At 48.5% G+C, this 21,674-nt stretch overlaps 1 protein-coding gene across 1 annotated transcript in view; it reads right to left on the bottom strand.

Moving 5' to 3' along the window:
• GOLGB1 (golgin B1) overlaps positions 1 to 21,674 on the bottom strand; it is a 76,127-nt gene that overhangs the window by 8,004 nt on the left and 46,449 nt on the right. Inside the window, exons 23-34 of the mRNA XM_079992079.1 lie at positions 19,134 to 19,217; positions 16,608 to 16,681; positions 12,322 to 12,451; positions 11,367 to 11,477; positions 9,727 to 9,781; positions 6,578 to 6,688; positions 5,391 to 5,501; positions 5,149 to 5,204; positions 4,188 to 4,257; positions 2,863 to 3,044; positions 2,075 to 2,200; positions 560 to 920 (exon numbers count right to left, since the gene is read on the bottom strand). Of these exons, the coding sequence (XP_079848205.1) occupies positions 560 to 920; positions 2,075 to 2,200; positions 2,863 to 3,044; positions 4,188 to 4,257; positions 5,149 to 5,204; positions 5,391 to 5,501; positions 6,578 to 6,688; positions 9,727 to 9,781; positions 11,367 to 11,477; positions 12,322 to 12,451; positions 16,608 to 16,681; positions 19,134 to 19,217 (1,471 nt within the window). The remainder of the gene's footprint in view (positions 1 to 559; positions 921 to 2,074; positions 2,201 to 2,862; positions 3,045 to 4,187; positions 4,258 to 5,148; positions 5,205 to 5,390; positions 5,502 to 6,577; positions 6,689 to 9,726; positions 9,782 to 11,366; positions 11,478 to 12,321; positions 12,452 to 16,607; positions 16,682 to 19,133; positions 19,218 to 21,674) is intronic.

Genomic DNA, 21,674 nt, shown 5'->3' with positions numbered 1-21,674 from the left:
CATGGCGTGGTAGAAACCCGGAAAAATACTTCTGGGAATGTCATGTGCGTATCCCGAAGGATACGTAAACAGAGGTGCGTGTGTAAGTAGAGGTAAAGGTATAGGTAAAGGGACCCCTGACCTTTAGGTCCAGTCGTGGCCGACTCTGGGGTTGCGGCGCTCATCTCGCTTTATTGTCCGAGGGAGCTGGTGTACATGTGGTCATGTGGCCAGCATGACTAAGCCGCTTCTGGCGAACCAGAGCCTGCACGAAAACACCGTTTACCTTCCCACCGGAGCGGTACCTATTTATCTACTTGCACTTTTGTGCTTTCAAACTGCTAGGTTGGCAGGAGCAGGGACCGAGCAACGGGAACTCACCCCGTCGCAGGGATTTGAACCATCGACCTTCTGACTGGCAAGCCCTAGGCTCTGTGATTTAACCCACAGCGCCACCCACGTCTCTTGTAAGTAGAGGTACCACTGCATTATTATTATTATTATTGCTAGTAGCAGTAGTAGTAGTATCCCCAATGGCGGCACCCCCAGGTAGGGCTATGAATGCCTTCCTTTCTCTCACCTGCCAAGGGCGCTCCTCCACGGTTGCTGGGAACCTGATCTGGGATCTCCTCGTAGTCCTCCTGGTCGGCGTCCAGAGCATTGTCGTAGATGGTTTCGTCCCCATCAAGGCCACCTGGCATCTCCTCGTAGTCCCCTCCATCGGCGTAATCCTCATCCAAGCTGGGAGGCTCCTGGCGGTCCAAGGGCCCCCCGACTTCCTCATAGTCACCGCCATAGTCCTGGCTTTCCGTGTCTGCAGGTGGCGGTGGTGGCGGCACAAAAGATGGCTTGGGTGGCTCTGCAACGCCCTCGCCCCAGAGCAGGCTCCGTGGAGGAAGAGCTGGAGGGGGTTCCTCTTCCTCTTCCTCCGCTGGCGCTGCCTGGGCATGGGGAATATGGGGAGCAAAATGAGAGCCCTGCCACCTCAAACTGATTCACCTAAGTTTACAGTCATACCTTGGGTTGAAGTAGCTTCGGGATAAGTATTTTCAAGGTTGTGCGCTGCGGCAACCCGAAAGTAACGGAGCACGTTACTTCTGGGTTTCACCACTCGCGCATGCACAGATGCTCTGCATGCAGAAGTCCCACACCCAGTGCTTTTCCCTGGGGGTATGCAGGGGTACGCATACCCTAAACATTTTGTCAATCTACATTTGGTCTTATTGAGGGGCAGTAGTTCATTATGAGTAAGAAAATGACAGGACCGCTAAACATTTTTTTAGGGAAAAAGCACTGCCCACCCCTATCGTTCAGCCCGGACACGGAGGTCCAGCTCCGAGGGCCTTCTGGCAGTTCCCTCCCTCCGAGAAGTGAGGTTACAGGGAACCAGGCAGAGGGCCTTCTCGGTGGTGGCGCCCGCCCTGTGGAACAGCCTCCCATCGGATGTCAAAGAGAACAACAACTACCAGACTTTTAGAAGACATCTGAAGGCAGCCCTGTTTAAGTTTTTAATGTCTGGGTTTTTTTGTATTTCTAATATTTTGTTGGGAGCTGTTCAAAATGGCATCACGTGCATGCGCAGAAACGGCAACGCGTGGACGTGGGTTGCATTTGCTTCTGGATGCGAACGGGGCTCTGGAACGGATCCTTCCCTCCCATCTGATGGTTTACAAAATTAAACTTTGCATCTTTACATTTCATCTCGTTTGTATGTTGCAGTGCTCCATGTGTGTTTATATGTAAATAAAGTAGATTAGCCAAAATGCTGAGTTGCTGAGGTCTGTCATGCAAGGTGCGCAAACTCTGCGGATCCCTAAGTGTGCCGGTTTCGGTTGGCATCAGTCGCTGTGATGTTCAGGCAGAAGAAAGCTTTTGAAGCTCCCGAACGATTGACCAGGAGGGAGAGAACATGCCAATTGGGCAGGTGTCTCTGCCAGGGTCCTACTCGAGTGTAGGACGAGCGTCTGACAAGGAGGTCAGTCCACAAGCTGAGAGGAACTGTCCAGCCCCCTTGGCCACTCTACACCTCTTGGGTGGCACCTCTCCATTGGTGTTCCCCAAAGCATGGCCATCTTGGGCACGAGTGAGCCCTTACCTGGTGCTCAGGGGCTGGCGGTGGCACAGGGGGCAAGCCCATGTCCTCTCTGCCCACTTTCATGGGCCCTGGCGAGAGTCTGGGGGCTGGAGCCTTGCTCCTTGGCTCCTCAATTCTCTGGGTTTCCTGAAAGGATAAAATTAAATAAAAATAAAACTATTATGATTATGATTATGATTATGATTATGATTATGATTATGATTATGATTATGATTATGATTATGATTATGATTATGATTATGATTATGATTATGATTATGATTATGATACTGTTTCTTCTGCCTTTTTCCCAGAGAGTAGACTCAAGGCAGCTTATACAGATCAGGTAAGATACAAAAAGCTGGAAACATATAAAAGGCAGGAGTTTAAAATGGGATAACAGCTCCGCCCAAGGCATGATGGAGAACAGCAACAACTGGAAAAAGATAGACATAATATTTCACAAGGACAGGAAGAAACAACACGGACAGAATAATTGCCATACACAGGAAGAACAAGGATATAGTTTGAATGTCCTCGGGTCCAGTATTGAACCACTTTGATCTGATATCCCCAGCCGATGTGGACAGACTCCTCCGAGCTGAAAAGCCCACCACTTGTCCTCTCGACCCGTGCCCGTCCTGGCTGATTAGAGTGTGTCCAGACGAGGTGCGGGCCCCCCTGAGGGATATCATCAATTTGTCCCTTGGCACCGGGACATTCCCAGGGGAATTGAATAAGGCAGTGATGCGCCCGCTCTTAAAGAAAACATCATTAGATCCTTTAGATCTATCCAATTCTGGCCTCACCTCCTGCTCCTGTTCCCGTTGTTCCTCCTGCTCCTGCAGCTGCTTCTGGGCTGCCTGGCGCTCCTGCTTCTCCCGGGCCTGGCGACGCGCACGCTCTTCCTCTGCCCTCTTCCGGTTATCTTCCTCGGCTGACTTGGCCATGTTCTCGAACCGCTGCCTCAGGTTACCTGCTCCAGCAGAAGCTGGTGACAATGACAAGGGGCTGGGTGAAGACTTGGCTGTGGGGGCCTCCCTCCACCCACCCACTGCATAACACAGTTTGTTATAAAACTAACAGCCTCGTACCCAACGCAGCACAGGAATTCAAAGAGACACAAGAAATCAGTGCAGTTTTGAAGTCAGTGCAGCTTCAAGATCAGTGGTTAAAATTAGTGGGTTAGACCACAGAGCCTAGGACTTGCCGATCAGAAGGTCGGCGGTTCGAATCCCCGCAACAGGGTGAGCTCCCGTTGCTCGGTCCCTGCTCCTGCCAACCTAGCAGTACGAAAGCATGTCAAAGTGCAAGTAGATAAATAGGTACCGCTCTGGCGGGAAGGTAAACGGCGTTTCCGTGCGCTGCTCTGGTTCGCCAGAAGCGGCTTAGTCATGCTGGCCACATGACCCGGAAGCTGTACGCCGGATCCCTCGGCCAGTAAAGCGAGATGAGCGCCGCAACCCCAGAGTTGTCCTTGACTGGACCTAATGGTCAGGGGTCCCTTTACCTTTTTATCTTGGGTGGGGGCATAAATGCACAGTGAACCAACCGACAACGTTCCAAAATATGCAGTCAAGTTGCATCATATGCAGAGGGTTAGTTCTGAGGGTCATGAGCATAGCCAAAATTATCTTTACCTTGGCTGGCAAGTGGGGGGTGTAAGCCCCATGGGGAACTCCCCCCACAACGTCTCCACTGCCTCCCCTCACTCTTCCACATGTGAGCAACCTGTCGATGGGAGGAGGAGGAGGCAGGCAGGCAGAGAGAGAGAGATGAAGGCAGAAGAAAAAGGCTGGAATGGATTTAGAATGGAGCTGCAGCCAAGCGTGTATGGCTGAATTCTCTGAAGCAAAATGCATGGATGATGCAACTTGACTTTATAGTGGATTGTGGAGTTGGGGGGACTTGGGGGGGCACCTTCTCCGGCCCATTGGCTCAGTCTAGAGCCCATAGTGCAGGAGGCACCTAGAGGCAACTACCCTCTAAGGACGGCTTGCTAAGGCTCTGGTGCAAATAGCTCCCTTTCAGCAGCTAGGGGGTCTCGATTCCTAGGGCTTTTCCAACATCACTCATGGATCATTGTGGGCATCGACTCACTGACCTTGACAGGTTGGCCTAGGAAAAGACTTACCTGCCTCCACAGGCGTTGTCTTCTCATACGAGGAAGTTGGAGCTTCCATCTCGTTGAAACCAGCAGCGCTCTGCAAAGAGAGGTCCACAGAGATAGTGGAAGAAGATTGGGAAAAGTTTAAAGTTTATTTTTAGAAATAGAAGTATTGTAAAATTACTGAGTGTTAGAAAAATGTTGGAATGAAATCTTATGGCTTTAGTAGAAATGTTATAAGGAGTTAAGCATAAATAAGCATTATAGTATTAATGGAAAATAAGGGTAAAAATAAGTTAAGATATTTATATGACAGAAAATAGAGAAAGATGGAAAGGAATTGCTGAAACAATTAATAGAAGTGGAATACAAAAAGGGAGGTGAGAGGAGGTCGATGAAACAAGGGAATGAAAGATAGAGTACTGAAATGGTATGATGTATGTTTTTAAATTGTTTTTGTTTTGTTTTGTTTAGGTCAATGTGTTAATGTTGTGTTTTGTATTGTTTATATATTGTATTGTATTGTTTTTCCCCTTTCTTGTTTTTTCCCCCTTTTTGTCTTTTTTCTTCTTTTTCTTTTTTGTAAGTTTTAAAAGTAATAAATATTATTTTAAAAAAGAAAGAAGAAGTTGGAGCTTCCATCTCGTTGAAACCAGCAGCGCTCTGCAAAGAGAGGTCCACAGTACACCCAGCTGGGCAGGACAGAGATGACACAGGTTCCTCACCTCCATGTGGGAGATCTTTCTGCAAGAGGCCGCGCATCATTCCCTCCCAGAACCAGACTCTGAGAAGGTCAATCATGGGTGCTCACAGGATCTTATCAGCATGGATTATTTGCCCCATAGAGGGCTGTCAGGGAACTGCCATCAGCCGGGGGAAGGTTTGACCAAACTACTCAGCTTGGAGCAGTTAGTGGCTTACGCACAAGCAACCCCAAACCCCATTACAAGGGCATTTGGTGGAAGGTGGAGGGGCGAACTCTGCTTACCTTGTCCACCCGGTCCTTCTGCACCCCATAGCGGCCCCCAAATCCCTTGGCATGATCTGCAATGTGGGAAGGGGGGAAAGGGAGGAAATGAATGGCCCTCCAGAAACCAAGCCACAGGAGCCTTTCAGCAAAGGCAAGGCCATCTCCATGAGGGGCTCTATACATTTGACAGCCTCTTCCAGGGGCTTAACCCCCTCCCCACCCCACATCATTCTCTGAACCGGGAGGCATTCAACACCCACCTGTCTGGGACTCATGGGGTTTGAATTCCTCCCTGTGTGACCAGCTCAGGGCAGATTTGTCTTGGCGGTCTTTTTGCACACCGTACTTGCCCCCAAAGCCAACGGCGTAATCTGCAAGGGGGATGAGTGAATTTCAGAAAGATGAAAGAGCTGACCCCATTTTGCTCCGTGGTCTGCACCACATCAGAAGATCTTGGCTGCTGGATCCATTGTTCTCATGGTGGCCAATCAGGCGCCCCAGTTGGGAAGCTCACAAGCAGCACCAAGGCACAACAGCATCGGTTTCCCTCACCTGGGATTCAAGGGGTGCCCAAAATAGTGGGATGGGAAGGAAATGTGCATGGGGGGGCACTTCATGCCTGTGGTTTGGAGGTTAGCAACCTCTGTTCCCCAACAACTGAGCTATGCATAGTTAACAGAGAATCATAAAATTGTTTTTAATTGCTGTATTGTTTTTAATATCCGGTTGGAAGCCGCCCAGGGTGGCTGGGGAAACCCAGCCATATGGGTGGGGTATAAATAATAAAATTATTATTATTAATTATTATTATTATTAGACTCAAGGGTCATCTCCAACCCCCTGCAATGCAGGAATCACAGCTAAGGTGGTCCTGACAGATACCAATCCAACCTCTGTTTAAAAACCTCCAAGGTAGGATGATCCACCACCTTTTGAGGGAGAGTCCGTCCCACTGTCAAAAATCTCTTACTGTCAAAAACTTCTTCCTAATGTTCCACAGAATCTCATTTCTTGTCATTTGAAAGCATTGGTTTCGGAGTCCTCTGGAGCAGCAGGAAACAAGCTTGCTCCATCTTCCATGGGACAACCCTTCAGATCTTTGACTCCCATCTCTCAGCCTCCTCTTTTCCAGGCTAAACGTACCCAGCTCCCTCAACCGTTCCTCATCAGACTGGCTTTCCAGACCCTCAACCATCCTGGTCGCCCTCCTCTGCACATCTTCCAGCTTGCTAATATCCTTCTCAAACACAGGACTCCAGCCTTCCACAGCCAGGTGTCCTCCAGATGTAATTGCACCCCAACTCCCCATAGCCTGCATGGCCAAGAGCCAGGGATGATGGAGTTTAGCAATCCCTGGACTTCACCAAGTTGGGGAAGGCTGGGCTAAACAACACAGTGAAGGCTCCACCCACATCATTCTCTGAACCAGGAGGCATTCAACACCCACCTGTCTGGGACTCGTGGGGTTTCGATTCCTCTTTGTGCGACCAGCTCAGGGCAGATTTGTCTTGGCGGTCCTTTTGCACACCATACTTGCCCCCAAAGCCAACAGCGTAATCTGCAAGGAGGTGAAACCTGGTGAATTTCAGAGAGTTGCAGAGACTGTTGGATATTCTCTCTCTGTGTGTGGGCAAATCATTTGTTCCAGAAACAGAGAAGAAGTTTTAAGAAGCAGTAGAAGGCTGAGATTGTTCTGTCTATGCAAGGACGTTTTCTGTGGGAACTGTTCTTTGGACATGCACAGAGGGTAACAACGGTCCTGTGTAACTTGTCGTAAGTTGTTGTGAGTCTCTTGCTTGCTCCTTGCAGTGAAAGAAGCAGAGAGAGAATCTTGGACTCTTGTTGGACTCTAAGCATGCCTTGACCACAGCAGTGGTGAATGGCTATATATATTTGCTACCAATATTTGCCTGTCAAGTAAACTTCTACACTTGACTGAATCTTTATGGCATCCATGAGTGTTTATTGCTGTGATGGCCTGGGACTTGGGCTCAGACTCGGAGCCAGAGGAGTCTCAGTCTGCACCGGATCCTTTGCCTCAGGCGGCATCTGAACCCAGTCTGGGGCCTGATCCTGAAGAGTCCCAGTCTGCACAGGTTCCCCTGCAGCAAACACCAGCTGGGCTGAGTCAGGGGCCTAAACCTGCCCTGGCTCCAGATGTGGGGATGACCTCGTTGCCTCCAGCTGGGCCATCACTTTCAGCTGCTCCACTACCGGTTGGGTCAGGGGAGGCTGAGGCGGCCTCTGGGTCTAGTAACCTACCGACGTCTCCCGAGCTGCAGAGACTGAGGTCTGAGAGAAGGAGAGACCTGAATACTTGCAGGAGGAGTGCTCGCCTTTGGGCGAGACAGGGAGGTGAGTCGCTGGGGGATCAGGACCGGCCGTTACCCTGACAAAGATAAAAGGCTGCTGGATCCTGCCCCAGGTTGCGGGAGCAACACCGCTGTATGCCAGAACCTGCCTGAGATCCTGTACCTGTCCTCGCCTGGTTTCCTGCCTTGGCCCCGTCGGACTGACTCCTTGTGGAATCCTTGGATTCAGGACTGGACCTGGACTGTGTTGCTCGGGTTAACCCCCGGGCCCAGCACAATTGCCTCCTGTGTGTATCTTCAACCCAGAAGATGCTTCCAAGGAAGGAGCTGTGTTGAGATGTAACTGCTGAGTGCAGATACTGGCACACACGCACAGCGAAAGCAGTGCCGGATCCAATCCTTCTAAATCATCCATCAGATGGTGATGGGTTGATCCAACAGAAACAGCTCCAACCCACAAGAGCTGGGCCATCTCAGCAGAAGTGGCATGAGTGAGATGGAGCTGGGAAGCAGAACTCCCTCCATCAGCTCTGCTGAAACAGGCCAGCCCCATCAGGCCTCCTCTCCCCTCAGCGGCCACCGTGGGGCTCTCAGGATGCCTCAGAAGAAGAGAGATGGGAAGCAGAAAACGCATTTCATCACTTTTGCAGACGGCTCAGCTCTCCAGAGGCAATGGAGTGCACCTCTGGGAGTGAAGCCGAACTGCTGCATTAGCAGGACCAAAGTCACTTCCCTGAGGTGCAACCCTGGGCATTGTGTTGGCAAGTCCTGGGCTCCCCAGATGACAAGACCCTCCTCTCCTCCTTGTTGATGTGGTCAAAAGAAAAACAGAGCGATATGTTCGTCACCAGGAGTTGCTGGAAGGAGGCATACAAGGCGCAGTCCAACCGTCTTATAGGAACAGCTGTTTAGAAACTGGTGACTGAGCACCAGTACAATTAGGGGAAATGTATAAAACTGGCTCAGATGTGTGTTGGAGATGTAAGGAAAAAGAAGGGACTTTTACCATATGTGTAGCAAATTGTAACAAAATTGTAGCAAAATTTTGCTGATTGTAGCAAAATTAAAATGTTTTGGGAAATGATATATAATGAGTTAAAGAAAATGTTTCATTTAACATTTGTGAAAAAGCCTGAAGCTTTTTTATTAGGAATTGTGGGAAAAGACCTGCCAAAGAAACTAAAAAACATTTTTATGTATGCGACAACGGCGGCAAGAGTCTTAATAGTACAAGGATGGAAGAATGAGGAAATCCCGACGAAAGAACTTTGGCAAGAAAAACTGATGGACTATGTGGAATTGGCAAAATTGACACACAACCTACGTGACAAGGATAACTGACTTCAAAGATGAATGGGAACCTTTTACGAAATATTTGAAGAAGCAACAAAATGAACTGGACTCTTTGGCAGGTTTTGAATAAACATTCACAAACTTTGTATTATATTACATAGATAGATAATTTGAGGATCTTTGCAATTTTATAACATGCAGATAGAAAGATGTGTTGAGAAACCAGAGAAAGGAGCTGAGGGAAGTCGGGGGGGGGGTTCTGTTTAGGGGGGAGGGGAAAATGGAGGGGGGAAACAATGTGGAGGATGTATTTTTTAAAATTACTGTGTTGAAATTTGTAATAAAAATTTAAAATGAAAAAAAAGAAACTGGTGACTGGGTTTTTGTTTTCCTCTTCCCTCCATGACCATTTCCCCTCGTGTGTTGTGTTTTTTTAAACTGTGAGCCTGCAGGTAGGGACTGTCTTGTTCTGACTGTCTGTAAGGCGTTCTGGAAGTCTTTATGGCTAAAGTGTGGCACACCAAATGCTTAAAATAGAGAATGCTCTCTGCGTTTCATGGTGGGCTGAACTCCAGTAGGAGACAACATTCTTTTGCACTGCCTTCTGGCGCATAGCTCTGTGTGCATCTATCGTCATGCTCCAGCCTGCCCTACAGCCATGGACAAATGTGGTCCCCTGTGTTTCTCCACATGCTCAAAATGCACCTTCCCTCTCCAGAGGCCTTGGAGCACATGGAGAGAGAGGCAGAGGGATGGCTGCAGTCACACACCGGGGTGGGGGGGTGGGGGAGGAATCTGTTTGGCTGTTCGCATCTCCTGAACCAAGAAGCAAACAAACCAAAACACAAACACCCTTCGAAAATCACACTTCTCCAAATTTTGTAATGCAGCTCTCCAATGTTTTCTGAAAAGCAAAAAAAAAAAAAAAAAAAAAAAATGAAGGGGGGGAAGGGGGAATAAGACAAAGCAGCAGGAATCTCTCCAATCTTACCTTTTTGGGAGGTGTGCATCTCGACTTCGCCCTTGTACTCAAAACCGAGAGCCGACTGTGGGAACCGAAGGTGAGAAAAGTTGTTGTTGTTGTTATAGCTACATATAAAGACCCACAGAGAACAACACAAGGAAATGAAAAGGACAGCTCTCTGCCCCCAAGAGCTTGCAATCAACATGCTATGAGTGGGGCAGGCCAGTGTCACGATCCCTCAGCCTAGCAGTAACCTAGAGGTGGGCGCTTCAGAGGCACAGAATGAGATTCAAAGAATCATAAAATGTCTGGAAAGTGTCTGGACGCAGTTACAGGATGGATGGCAGTTAATGGATTGGGGTTGTTGTTGGGGGACAAGGGTTGGGCAGGTGGGGGGGACTCCCTGGTCCTGAATGGGGCAACTGTGCCCCGGAAGGACGAAGTGTGCAGCCTGGGGGTCATTTTGGACTCACAGCTGTCTATGGAGGTGCAGGTCAATTCTGTGTCCAGGGCAGCTGTCTGCCAGCTCCATCTGGTACGCAGGATGAGACCCTCCCTGCCCGTGGACTGTCTCGCCAGAGTGGTGCATGCTCTGGTTATCTCCCGCTTGGACTACTGCAATGCACTCTACGTGGGGCTACCTTTGAAGGTGACCCGGAAACTGCAACTAATCCAGAATGCGGTAGCTAGACTGGGGACTGGGAGCAGCTGCCAAGACCACATAACACCGGTCTTGAAAGACCTAAATTGGCTCCCAGTACGCCTGGCAAATAGAAGGGGAAGAAATGGAGGCAGTGAGAGATTTTACTTTCTTGGGCTCCATGATCACTGCAGATGGTGACAGCAGCCACGAAATTAAAAGACGCCTGCTTCTTGGGAGAAGGGCAATGACAGGCCTAGACAGCATTTTGAGAAGTAGAGACATCACCTTGCCAACAAAGGTCTGTATAGTTAAAGCTATGGTTTTCCCAGTAGTGATGTATGGAAGTGAGAGCTGGACCATAAAGAAGGCTGATCGCCGAAGAATTGATGCTTTTGAATTATGGTGCTGGAGGAGACTCTTGAGAGTCCCATGGACTGCAAGAAGATCAAACCGATCCATTCTGAAGGAAATCAGCCCTGAGTGCTCACTGGAAGGACAGATTGTGAAGCTGAGGCTCCAGTACTTTGGCCACCTCATGAGAAGAGAAGACTCCCTGGAGAAGACCCTGATGTTGGGAAAGATGGAGGGCACAAGGAGAAGGGGGCGACAGAGGACGAGATGGTTGGATAGTGTTTTCGAGGTTACCAGCATGAGTCTGACCAAGCTGCGGGGGGCAGTGGAGGACAGGAGTGCCTGGCGTTCTCTGGTCCATGGGGTCACGAAGAGTCGGACACGACTAAACGACTAAACAACAACAACGTTTTCAAGCACAATTCAAAGTGTTGGTGCTGACCTTTATAGCCCTAAACAGCCTTGGTCCAGTATACCTGAAGGAGCGTCTCCACCCCCAACGTTCTGCCCGGACACTGAGGTCCAGCTCCGAGGGCCTTCTGCTGCTTCCCTCACTGCGAGAAGCCAAGTTACAGGGAACCAGGCAGCGGGCCTTTTCAGTGGTGGCGCCCGCCCTGTGGAACGCCCTCGCAGCAGATATCAAAGGTAAACACAACAGGACTTCAGCACTCACCTTGTCTGCTCGGTCCCTCTGCACCCCATACTTCCCTCCGAAGCCTTTGGCTGCATCTGTCTGAGACGAGTGCATTCCCACTTCCGCAACATACTCATGGCCCAGAGCACTCTGGGAAATCAAGAAAGAGTGGTGTCAAATCCTGCCAGATAATTCTGGGCAGATAATTCCGAGGGTGCCCTGGTTGTTTGGTTGGTCGGCTCCCCATGCCTCTCTGCAAACTACTTTGACAGGTGGGGGAGACCCCCGATGTTAATCACCTGACATCATGATGATGTCATGATGATGACAACTCTAAAGGGGGGAGTTGTCAGCATCAGTCAGCGAGCCCCACACTGCCCACTTGCAGACGTGACAAAGCTGTCTTGCAAAGAGGAGGTACCATATTGTTCTATGTATAAGACGACCCCTAATTTTTTGAGCTCCAAATTAAGAAATAAATATTTTAAACACCGAACAGAGGTGAGGGTGAGGGTCCAGCTTACTACCGTGAAAAATGGGCCCTTGCTTCTTGGATAAAGGTAAAGGGACCCCTGACGGCTAGGTCCAGTCGTGGCTGACTCTGGGGTCGCGGCACTCATCTCGCTTCACTGGCCGAGGGAGCTGGCGTACAGCTTCCGGGTCATGTGGCCAGCATGACTAAGCCACTTCTGGCGAACCAGAGCAGTGCACGGAAATGCCGTTTACCTTCCCGCCGGAGCGGTACCTATTTATCTACTTGCACTGGTGTGCTTTCGAACAGCTAGGTTGGCAGGAGCAGGGACCAAGCAACAGGAGCTCACCCCGTCACGGGGATTCGAACCGCTGACCTTCTGATCGGCAAGCCCTAGGCTCTGCAGTTTAGACCACAGTGCCACCCGCGTCCCTTAGCTTCTTGGATACACACACACAAGATACACAAACAAACCCGAAACCTTGGCAGCATCCAAAGAACAGCACCCTCCCCCTTTTGCACCTTGTCCATGCGGTCCTTCTCCGTGCCAAACTTGCCCCCGTAACCGTAGGACGCCTTGGGCGCTGCCTCCAACTCCTTCTTCTTGAGAACTTCATGTTCCTCAGACACTTTGCTCCTGAGCTTGTGGATGCTGCAGAGCCAAAGCACAAAGGGCGGAGTTTGAAAAAGGATGCGGGGCTGAATGGCCCCCAACCCAAATACCATTTCAAGGCAGCTCCCTTCTCTACTCCTCCCACCCCCCCATCTCTAGAAATACTGGGTTCAATGGGCAGCCACCTGCAGGCAGAACTGAGGTCTTTTCTGTGTGGCCCATTTATCTAGCTTCCACCCTGATAGGTTAGCAGGGAGATTAAATGATGTTGGCTATTTAACAAGCATTTATAAAATCGTAGATTTGTAGTGTTGGAAAGGACCCTGTGTCACTGTGCATTTCTTGGTACAGAAAGGACAGTGGACCCTCTGGATACAAATTTCATTCATTCCAGGGTTCTGTGTGAACCCCGAAAAATCAGTATCCAGAGGTGCCACTTCTGCACATGTGCACGGCGTGACAAAACCCAGAAAAAAATATTGAACTATGCAGGACAAATTATTACAAAAAGGGCAATTGTTTAAAGCATATTTTAAAAGCTTTGACATTACTATAACTTTTAAAAGTCACTTGTAATAAGATGAAGAAGGTTTTAAAATTGGATTGTTAAGTATATAAGGTTTTATGGACGTGCATAAACAAGTATATTATAATGGAACCAAGAGGGGGAGTGGAGGGAAGTCGATCAAAATTTATGCTTTAATTTAGTTCTGAAACCCCCCCCCTTTTTTTTGTATTGTTATTTTTGGAAGATCAATAAATTGTTATCAATAATAAATACCAAAAAAATTAAATAAAAGAGGAGGAGGAGGAGAGGACTATCCATGGCTCCTAACCACAATGGCTTTATTCTGTCTCCATGTTTGAAGGCAGCAATGCTTCTGAATACCAGAGGGCTCTTGGGCTCAGATCCTGCTTGTGGGCATCGCTTGGGGCATCCGGTCAGCCACTGTGAGACAGGATGCTGAACAAATGGGCCACTGGCCTGGTCCAGCAGGTTCCTCATATATGCTACTGAAGGAAGGTATTGCGTCTTGGCTCCATGCAATGGCACTAGAATTTTGAGCTTGCAGCAGGTGCACTGAACCCCAAAGAAACAGCTGGATTAGCTTTGTGGCAACTGAGACCTAACCTGCTGTGTATACCTCTGGGTTTTGCCACGTACGCATGCGCAAAAGCACAGAAGTGCTCTGCGTGCTTCGCGGCCGTGCAGAAACGCTCTATCGCACCATGAGCTTGCGCTGAAGTGGCGCCTCCGGATACGGACTTTTCGGGGTCAGTACAGACCACCGGGACGAATTAAGTTCGTATCCAGAGGGTCCACTGTAAATACTAAGAATACAGAGATCTTTTAGAAAGAGGAAGGAAACCATTTGCTCACTCAGATTTCTGAGGGCAGAACAAGGAACCACCAGTCACTGCAAATCACAAGGAGTTAGATGTCATTCCTACATGGTTGGAGAAACTGCCCCAAACTGGCACATAGATGTTGGGTGCAACGTAAGTCAATGATATCTCTTCAGCCAGGTGGACCCCAAACAAGCCAATGCATCTATTAGCGTCCCCTTCTTCTCCGGGAGACTCTTCTATTTGTGGCTGACCTGCAAAAGCCCTTATTTGGCAAGCTGCTCGCTGAACGCACACCACTTCCTTTTCCTGCAAGAAGCAGGCGCAGCCATGGCAACCCCTGAAGGTGACGTGACGCAGGGCAGGAACCTCAGCCCAGCTCCTGCAACTGGCCCTGAGAGTGCAGAAGGTGCCGCTTTCTGGACCGCTTCAAATCACAGCCCAGAGGCACTGCTGCATCTGGGGGCAGAGTCTCCCATGCAGATTCTTGCACCCGTGTTCAAGAGCAGGGCGGTCCTGGGTTCCTGGGACCCACTTTGCAGAGGAGAGACGTCTGCTCAATCTTGACAGGGGACAGTCCTCTGTCTGAAGGAAAACTCTGACTGAAGGTCACAGAATCATAGAATCGTAGTTGGAAGGGACCCACAGGGGTCATCTAGTCCAACCCCCTGCATTGCAGGAATCCCAGCTGTCCGTTTTGCCTATGTCCATGTGAAAGATGAAGAACCCTCAAAAGCCAGAGCTACTCCTGCTGCTGCTGCTGCTGCTTCAGGGGCCTGGAAGTTGCCCATCCCCAATTTGCAGCATGAGCCGGGAAGACAGATCTTTCAGCCATGAGTCTGATCCTCACTATGGTAGTTCTGTTAATAGCAATAATTTCTAAATTGGCATCTAATTTTATATTTGATACTGTATATAGGTAAAGGGAAGGGACGCAGGTGGTGCTGTGGGTTAAATGGTTAAAGGGAATATGAGTTCCGATCATAGATTTTTTAATACTTTGGTTTTAAAAGGCGAGGTCTGTGTGCACATAGCTCGTGCTTTTCCTAGATAGCTCTATGCAGTCTCTGACGCTTGTTGCCAATCATGTCAACAAAAGCTGACATGATTTTGCACTTCGTTACCCCGACGCGGGTGGCGCTGTGGTCTAAACCACAGAGCCTAGGGCTTGCCTATCAGAAGGTCAGTGGTTCGAATCTCCACGATGGGGTGAGCTCCCGTTGCTTGGTCCCTGCTCCTGCCAACCTAGAAGTTCGAAAGCATGTCAAAGTACAAGTAGATAAATAGGTACCACTGTGGCGGGAAGGTAGACGGCGTTTCCATGCGCTGCTCTGGTTTGCCAGAAGCGGCTTAGTCATGCTGGCCACATGACCCAGAAGCTGTACGCTGGCTCCCTCGGCCAGTAAAGCAAGATGAGCGCCGCAAGCCCAGAGTCGTCTGCGACTGGATGACTCTGGGGTTGTGGTGCTCATCTCGCTTTACTGGCCGAGGGAGCCAGGGTTTGTCCACAGACAGTTTTTCTAGGTCATGTGGCCAGCACAACTAAGCCGCTTCTGGCAAACCAGAGCAGTGCACGGAAATGCCGTTTACCTTCCCGTCGGAGCAGTACCTATTTATCTACTTGCACTTTGACGTGCTTTCGAACTGCTAGGTTGGCAGGAACAGGGACCGAACAACGGGAGCTCACCCCATCGCAGGGATTTGAACCGCCGACCTTCCGATCGGCAAGCCCTAGGTTCTGTGGTTTATAGATATCTGCAAATTCTATGCCCACCTGTGTCCTAAGAATCACAGCATTATACAGTTGGAAGCAACAAAGAGCAATGCAACGCCCCTTTTTTTGTCGTCTCCTTTTGGAGGGCTGTGCATGATGCTTTTAAGAAGCCACTCTGTTCAAATGTCAAAATGCCAAGCTGATGGAATATGCAGAAATGGCAAGACTGACTAGTAAGATCAGAAAACAGGAAGACCAAGTATTTTTAAAAGATTGGAATAACTTCATAATAAAGGACCACTGTAGACAGTTAAAATCATTGGCTGGGATACAATGACAGTTGTAAAGTGAAATGAACTTTGGTTACTATGCTTATATTACAGATCATGGGTAGGGAAACTTAAGGCTCAGGGGCCGGATCAGGCCCAATCGCCTTCTCAATCTGGCCCGCAGACAGTCTGGGAATCAGCGTGTTTTTACATGAGTAGAATGTGTTGTGTCCTTTTATTTAAAATGCATCTCTGGGTTATTTGTGGGGCATGGGAATTCATTCATTTTTTATTTTTATTTTTTGCAAAATATAGTCTGGCCCCCCCACAAGGTCTGAGGGACAGTGGACCGACCCCCTGCTGAAAAAGTTTGTTGACCCCTGTAATAGATGGATAAAGGGAAAAGATGCAGGAAAAAAGAAAAAAGATTTTTTAAAAATAGAATTGGAACTCATGGAGGGAGGGAAGGAGGTCTGAAGGTTCGACAGAACTTGTTTTATTTTTATGTTTTGGAATGGTTACAGTTATTGTGTGTAACTTTGTGTAAAACTAATTTAAATTTTTTTTAAAAAAAAACAAATGTCAAAATCTCATGTCCTCAACACCCATTTTTAACAATACACAGAACTAGGAGACAAATAATTGCTGGAATTTCCCCCCTGAGGCCTTTGCTGCTTCCCTTCATTCCTTCCGAGGCCTGCCACCCCCACCAACACACACACACACACACACACACACACACACACACACACCGCAGCAGCAAAGTGCTGGGTCTGCTCTCTCTGGTGCACGCATGGCTTTAACAAGCCACCTGGGCCATTACTCAAGGTTTGAACTGGCAGGAGAAAAGGAAACAATAACTCACTCGATGTGCTCTGCACGTCCGGAGCCCTCGATGGTTTTCGCCCCCCACCTCTGCTCTTTCTCTGAGATGTCGTTCTGCAAGAGAGACACACACACACAATTGGTCAGGGATCTAAATTGCCATCGACATTATTGCCACGGCCTTCTGCGTTATCCTGTGTCACAAGACTGGTTGGAAGCAGAGGGATATGGGGAGGAAACAGCCAGTGAACCCTCAAGGGAAGAAGGCTCAGAGCCCAGGGAGTGGGACAAGGAAGAGGGAGAAGAGAAAGAAGACTGGAAAGAGTGTAGTGATCAGATGGGATTTGTTGTTGTTGTTTAGTTGTTTAGTCGTGTCCGACTCTTTGTGACCCCATGAGCCAGAGCACGCCAGGCACTCCTGTCTTCCACTGCCTCCCACAGTTTGGTCAGACTCATGCTGGTAGCTTCGAGAACGCTGTCCAACCATCCATCTCGTCCTCTGTCGCCCCCTTCTCCTTGTGCCCTCCATCTTTCCCAACATCAGGGTCTTCTCCAGGGAGTCTTCTCTTCTCATAAGGTGGCCAAAGTACTGGAGCCTCAGCTTCACAATCTGTCCTTCCAGTGAGCACTCAGGGCTGATTTCCTTCAGAATGGAGAGGTTTGATCTTCTTGCAGTCCATGGGACTCTCAAGAGTCTCCTCCAGCACCATAATTCAAAAGCATCCATTATTTGGCGATCAGCCTTCTTTATGGTCCAGCTCTCACTTCCATACATCACTACCGGGAAAACCATAGCTTTAACTATACGGACCTTTGTTGACAAGGTAGATCCTTCATGGATCACTGTCTTTTCGTGGTGGAGGGGTTTGAATAACTCAGAGAAGCTATGAGCCATGCCGTGCAGGGCCACCCAAGACGGGCAGGTCATAGTGGAGAGTTTTGACCAAACGTGATCCACCTGGAGCAGGAACCGGCAAGCCCCTCCAGTATCCCTGCCAAGGAAACTCCATGGACAAAGGCAACAGATGGGATTACTATGAGGAACTATGAAATATGCATCAAGCCATTGTGTCCACGATGAATTCATTGTGCTGACTGGGTTTGATTCATTGACAATAATTTCTGGTCAGTTCCCACAAGCTTCTACATTTATGCCATTTTTCCTCTACTGCCCATTTCTCTCTGTCTGACAAGCACGTATAAGCATTCTAGGACTCAGGCCGGTTGCCAGTTGCCTTGCCAGGCATCCTAGGCCATAAAAGATAGTAGGCAGTTCTTTGACGTACCCTTCCTTGATTTTGTTAATCTTAGGGCCAGAAAATAAGTTTTTCACATGAAGGTGATAAAGATCCCCATCTTCCATGCCATCCTTCCTATCATGTTTATTCCTTGTTTATGACCTCCGGGGTCATAAATGCTGAATGTATTCCTTTTTAGTCCTGTTTTAATTACCCCAGAAGTATGCATGTTTAAATGAGTTTTTGTAGTTTAACTTTGTCCCACGTGGGGCTTTTGAAATGCTCAGAGGAAATTTGATTGGTTCTTATGAACACTGTGTAAAAAGTTCTTTTGTGAATAAAAAATCCTGGGCCGGAGGGTGGTCAGGAATTATTTTTATATGCACTCCTCCCAGAGTCTTGCTGATCAAGCCTCTGTGTGTCTTTTATTAATCAGAGTCTAATCCTTCCTTTGCTTTGGGAATGCCACAAAGAGGAGATGCCGGAAGCTGGGCTCAGTGAGTTGGCCCAGCCGCTTCATCAGCTCTGAATCTACTTGTACTTGTCCTCTGCTCTTCCTCAGTAGCATGTTGGACACCTTCCGACCTGAGGGGCTCATCTTCCGGCGTCATAACTTTTATATGCCTGTTGTCTTTGTCCATGGAGTTTTCTTGGCAGGGATACTGGAGTGGCTTGCCGGTTCCTGCTCCAGGTGGATCACGCTTTATACAGTCAGCAAAAAGATGGAGGGCACAAGGAGAAGGGGACGACAGAGGACAAGATGGTTGGACAGCGTTCTCGAAGCTACCAGCGTGAGTTTGACGAAACTGCGGGAGGCAGTGGAAGACAGGAGTGCCTGGCGTGCTCTGGTCCAGGGGGTCACAAACAGTTGGACACGACTAAACAACTAAACAACAACAGCATACATATTTAAATAAATAAATTTAACAACCTCCATCCAGGCAAGAAAGAAGCACAATCAGAGTTGAAGGATGCTTTTCCAAACAGGTTAAGCAGGGCTGGCAAGGGGTGTCACCTGGAGGAAAGTCCTGGAGGCAGGTAGAGAGATCTATCGGGTGCATTCATCCCCCAAGCCTGAGGTACTCTCCACCCCTAACATGGATATAGAGCTGCCAACCCTGGCGGGTGCAGCTGACACCCCTCCTCAGTTCCTTCCATTTTTTCTCTTTCCTCCGAGCCCTGATGCTCTGTCAGTTCCTGAGAGATGAGCTTCTCTCCCTCCCACAAGGCTCTGCAGGTTCCTGCCTGCTCTTTTCGGAAGACGCAGAAGCGACAGAGCCCAAGAAACCCCCAAAAGCAGCAATCCCAGGGGAATGGAGGAAACTCACCACAAAATCCGGGTCTGTGTCCCAGTCGTCTCCTTGGGACTCCACCTTCACGGACACATTGTGTCCCACCACAGCCTTCCACATCTCGAGGAGAGAGGGAGAAAAATTATAAGTAATAGTTCTGCCCTATCAAGTGAATATTGCTTATATACAGAGGTCAGATGAAGAATGGGAAGTTCTTTAGCTTTTGAACTTTATTTTTCTTCCGCCTTTTAAACCTCTTGTCTATTTCTTCTTTATCTCTCTCTCTGCCTTTCTATATTTCCTGCATTTCTTTTTCTCTCTTTTTCTCTGTGAGTTTTATTGAATCCAAATCAATATTTTGATTTGGACCAAAACCCCCAGATATATGATATTAAGTTTTGTATTTCCCTGTATAAATCCTAATAAAATCTATTCAAAAACAACAAGTAAGAGAAAAGTATTCAAATACAAATGCACGGAAATGAACATTATTTTCCATCTTACTGTAGGTTTTGTTTCATTTCGAAAAATAAAATTTTATTTGACGGTTAAAAAAATAGTTCTGCCCTATCAAAGTCATAGTATCACTCTATTCTGACATCACCTTGCCAACAAAGGTCCGTATTGTAAAAGCCACGGTTTTCCCAGTAGTGATGTATGGAAGTGAGAGCTGGACCATAAAGAAGGCTGACTGCCGAAGAATGGATGCTTTTGAATTCTGGTGCTGGAGGAGACTCTTGAGAGTCCCATGGACTGCAAGAAGATCAAACCTCTCCATTCTGAAGGAAATCAGCCCTGAGTGCTCACTGGAAGGACAGATCCTGAAGCTGAGGCTCCAAGACTTTGGCCACCTCATGAGAAGAGAAGACTCCCTGGAAAAGACCCTGATGTTGGGAAAGATGGAGGGCACAAGGAGAAGGGGACGATGGAGGACGAGATGGTGGGACAGTGTTCTTGAAGCTACAAACATGAGTCTGACCAAACTGCGGGGGGCAGTGGAGGACAGGAGTGCCTGGCGTGCTCTGGTCCAGGGGGTCACAAAGAGTCGGACACGACTAAACGACTAAACAACAACAAATTCTGCCTTGGAGTCCAGTTCTACATATACGTTGCGGTAAGAATTCTAAGGTCCCAAATATAAATGAAACGTTCATAAATGCACAGGGCAAACACATACGTAACTATATAAGCCACGTGTCTGAAATAGTACAGGAGAGCAATCCTGAAGCCATTTTGACTCTCCCAAATTGACCTCAAATATTTCTCTGCAAGGAGGGAGGAAATGGGGAAAGCCTTCCCTTTCTCTTTTTGCTTGCATATCCTGTCTTAAGACCACATTTGTGCATGAATAAGGTGAACCTGTGACCTGGATTCAGGAACTAAAGTATTTGCCATCACACAAAAAATGGCCAGGCTGAGCAAGTAAAGCAATCAGTGACCATTATCAGGTATCCTGGCACACAAGATTTGTGCTGTAGAGCTTTTGTGATGTATGCATGATGTTTTTGGGGGTGGTCTTGGGCTACAGGGTGGGCAATTTCAAATGTCTATATGGACCATAAAGAAGGCTGATCACGGAAGAATGGATGCTTTTGAATTCTGGTGCTGGAGGAGACTCTTGAGAGTCCCATGGACTGCAAGAAGATCAAACCTCTCCATACTGAAGGAAATCAGCCCTGAGTGCTCACTGGGAGGACAGATCCTGAAGCTGAGGCTCCAATACTTTGGCCACCTCATGAGAAGAGAAGACTCCCTGGAGAAGACCCTGATGCTGGGAAAGATGGAGGGCGCAAGGAGAAGGGGACGACAGAGGACGAGATGGTGGGACAGTGTTCTTGAAGCGACCAGCATGAGTTTGACCAAACTGGGGGAGGCAGTGGAAGACAGGAGGGCCTGGCGTGCTCTGACCCAGGGGGTCATGAAGAGGCGGACACAACTAAATGACTCAACAACAACAACATATAAGGGCTTCACACCATTGTTCGGGGTTCTCCTCCCTCCTGCGTGTGGTGAGTGGGGACCCTGTTGCAACAGTTCCTTGACTAAAGATCAGGCTCACTATTTGCTTTGCTTCTCAATATTCTCTGGTTGGCCTCTATTATTTTCTCCTACCAATAGGGAACCCACTTAAGGACTCTCTACGGGCTCTTGGGTACCCCATAGGGGAGAAGGAGGAGGTTTTTTCCTGTAATAATGTGAAACTCCTTGGAACTGAACCCCAGTATAAGACACGGTGGCACTGTATTAAGAGCCAGCGTGGTGTAGTGGTTAAGAGCGGTGGACTTGTAATCTGGGGAACCGGGTTTGCGTCTCTGCTCCTCCACCTGCAGCTGCTGGGTGACCTTGGGCTAGTCACACTTCTCTCAAGTCTCTTAGCCTCACTCACCTCACAGAATGTTTGTTGTGGGGGAGGAAGGGAAAGGAGAATGTTAGCCGCTTTGAGACTCCATCGGGTAGTGATAAAGCGAGATATCAAATCCAAAAACTCTTCTTAAGCAAGCAGAGGACTTGAGGTCATGTGAGGGAGCACCAGAGACAATTCATGTAGCCAGAGAAATGCAAGAAAAGAAAAGCAGT

This window comes from Podarcis cretensis, assembly GCF_951804945.1.
Source record: "Podarcis cretensis genome assembly, chromosome: 10".
NCBI lineage: Eukaryota > Metazoa > Chordata > Lepidosauria > Squamata > Lacertidae > Podarcis > Podarcis cretensis.
This window is presented reverse-complemented; position numbering and strand designations above follow the sequence as displayed.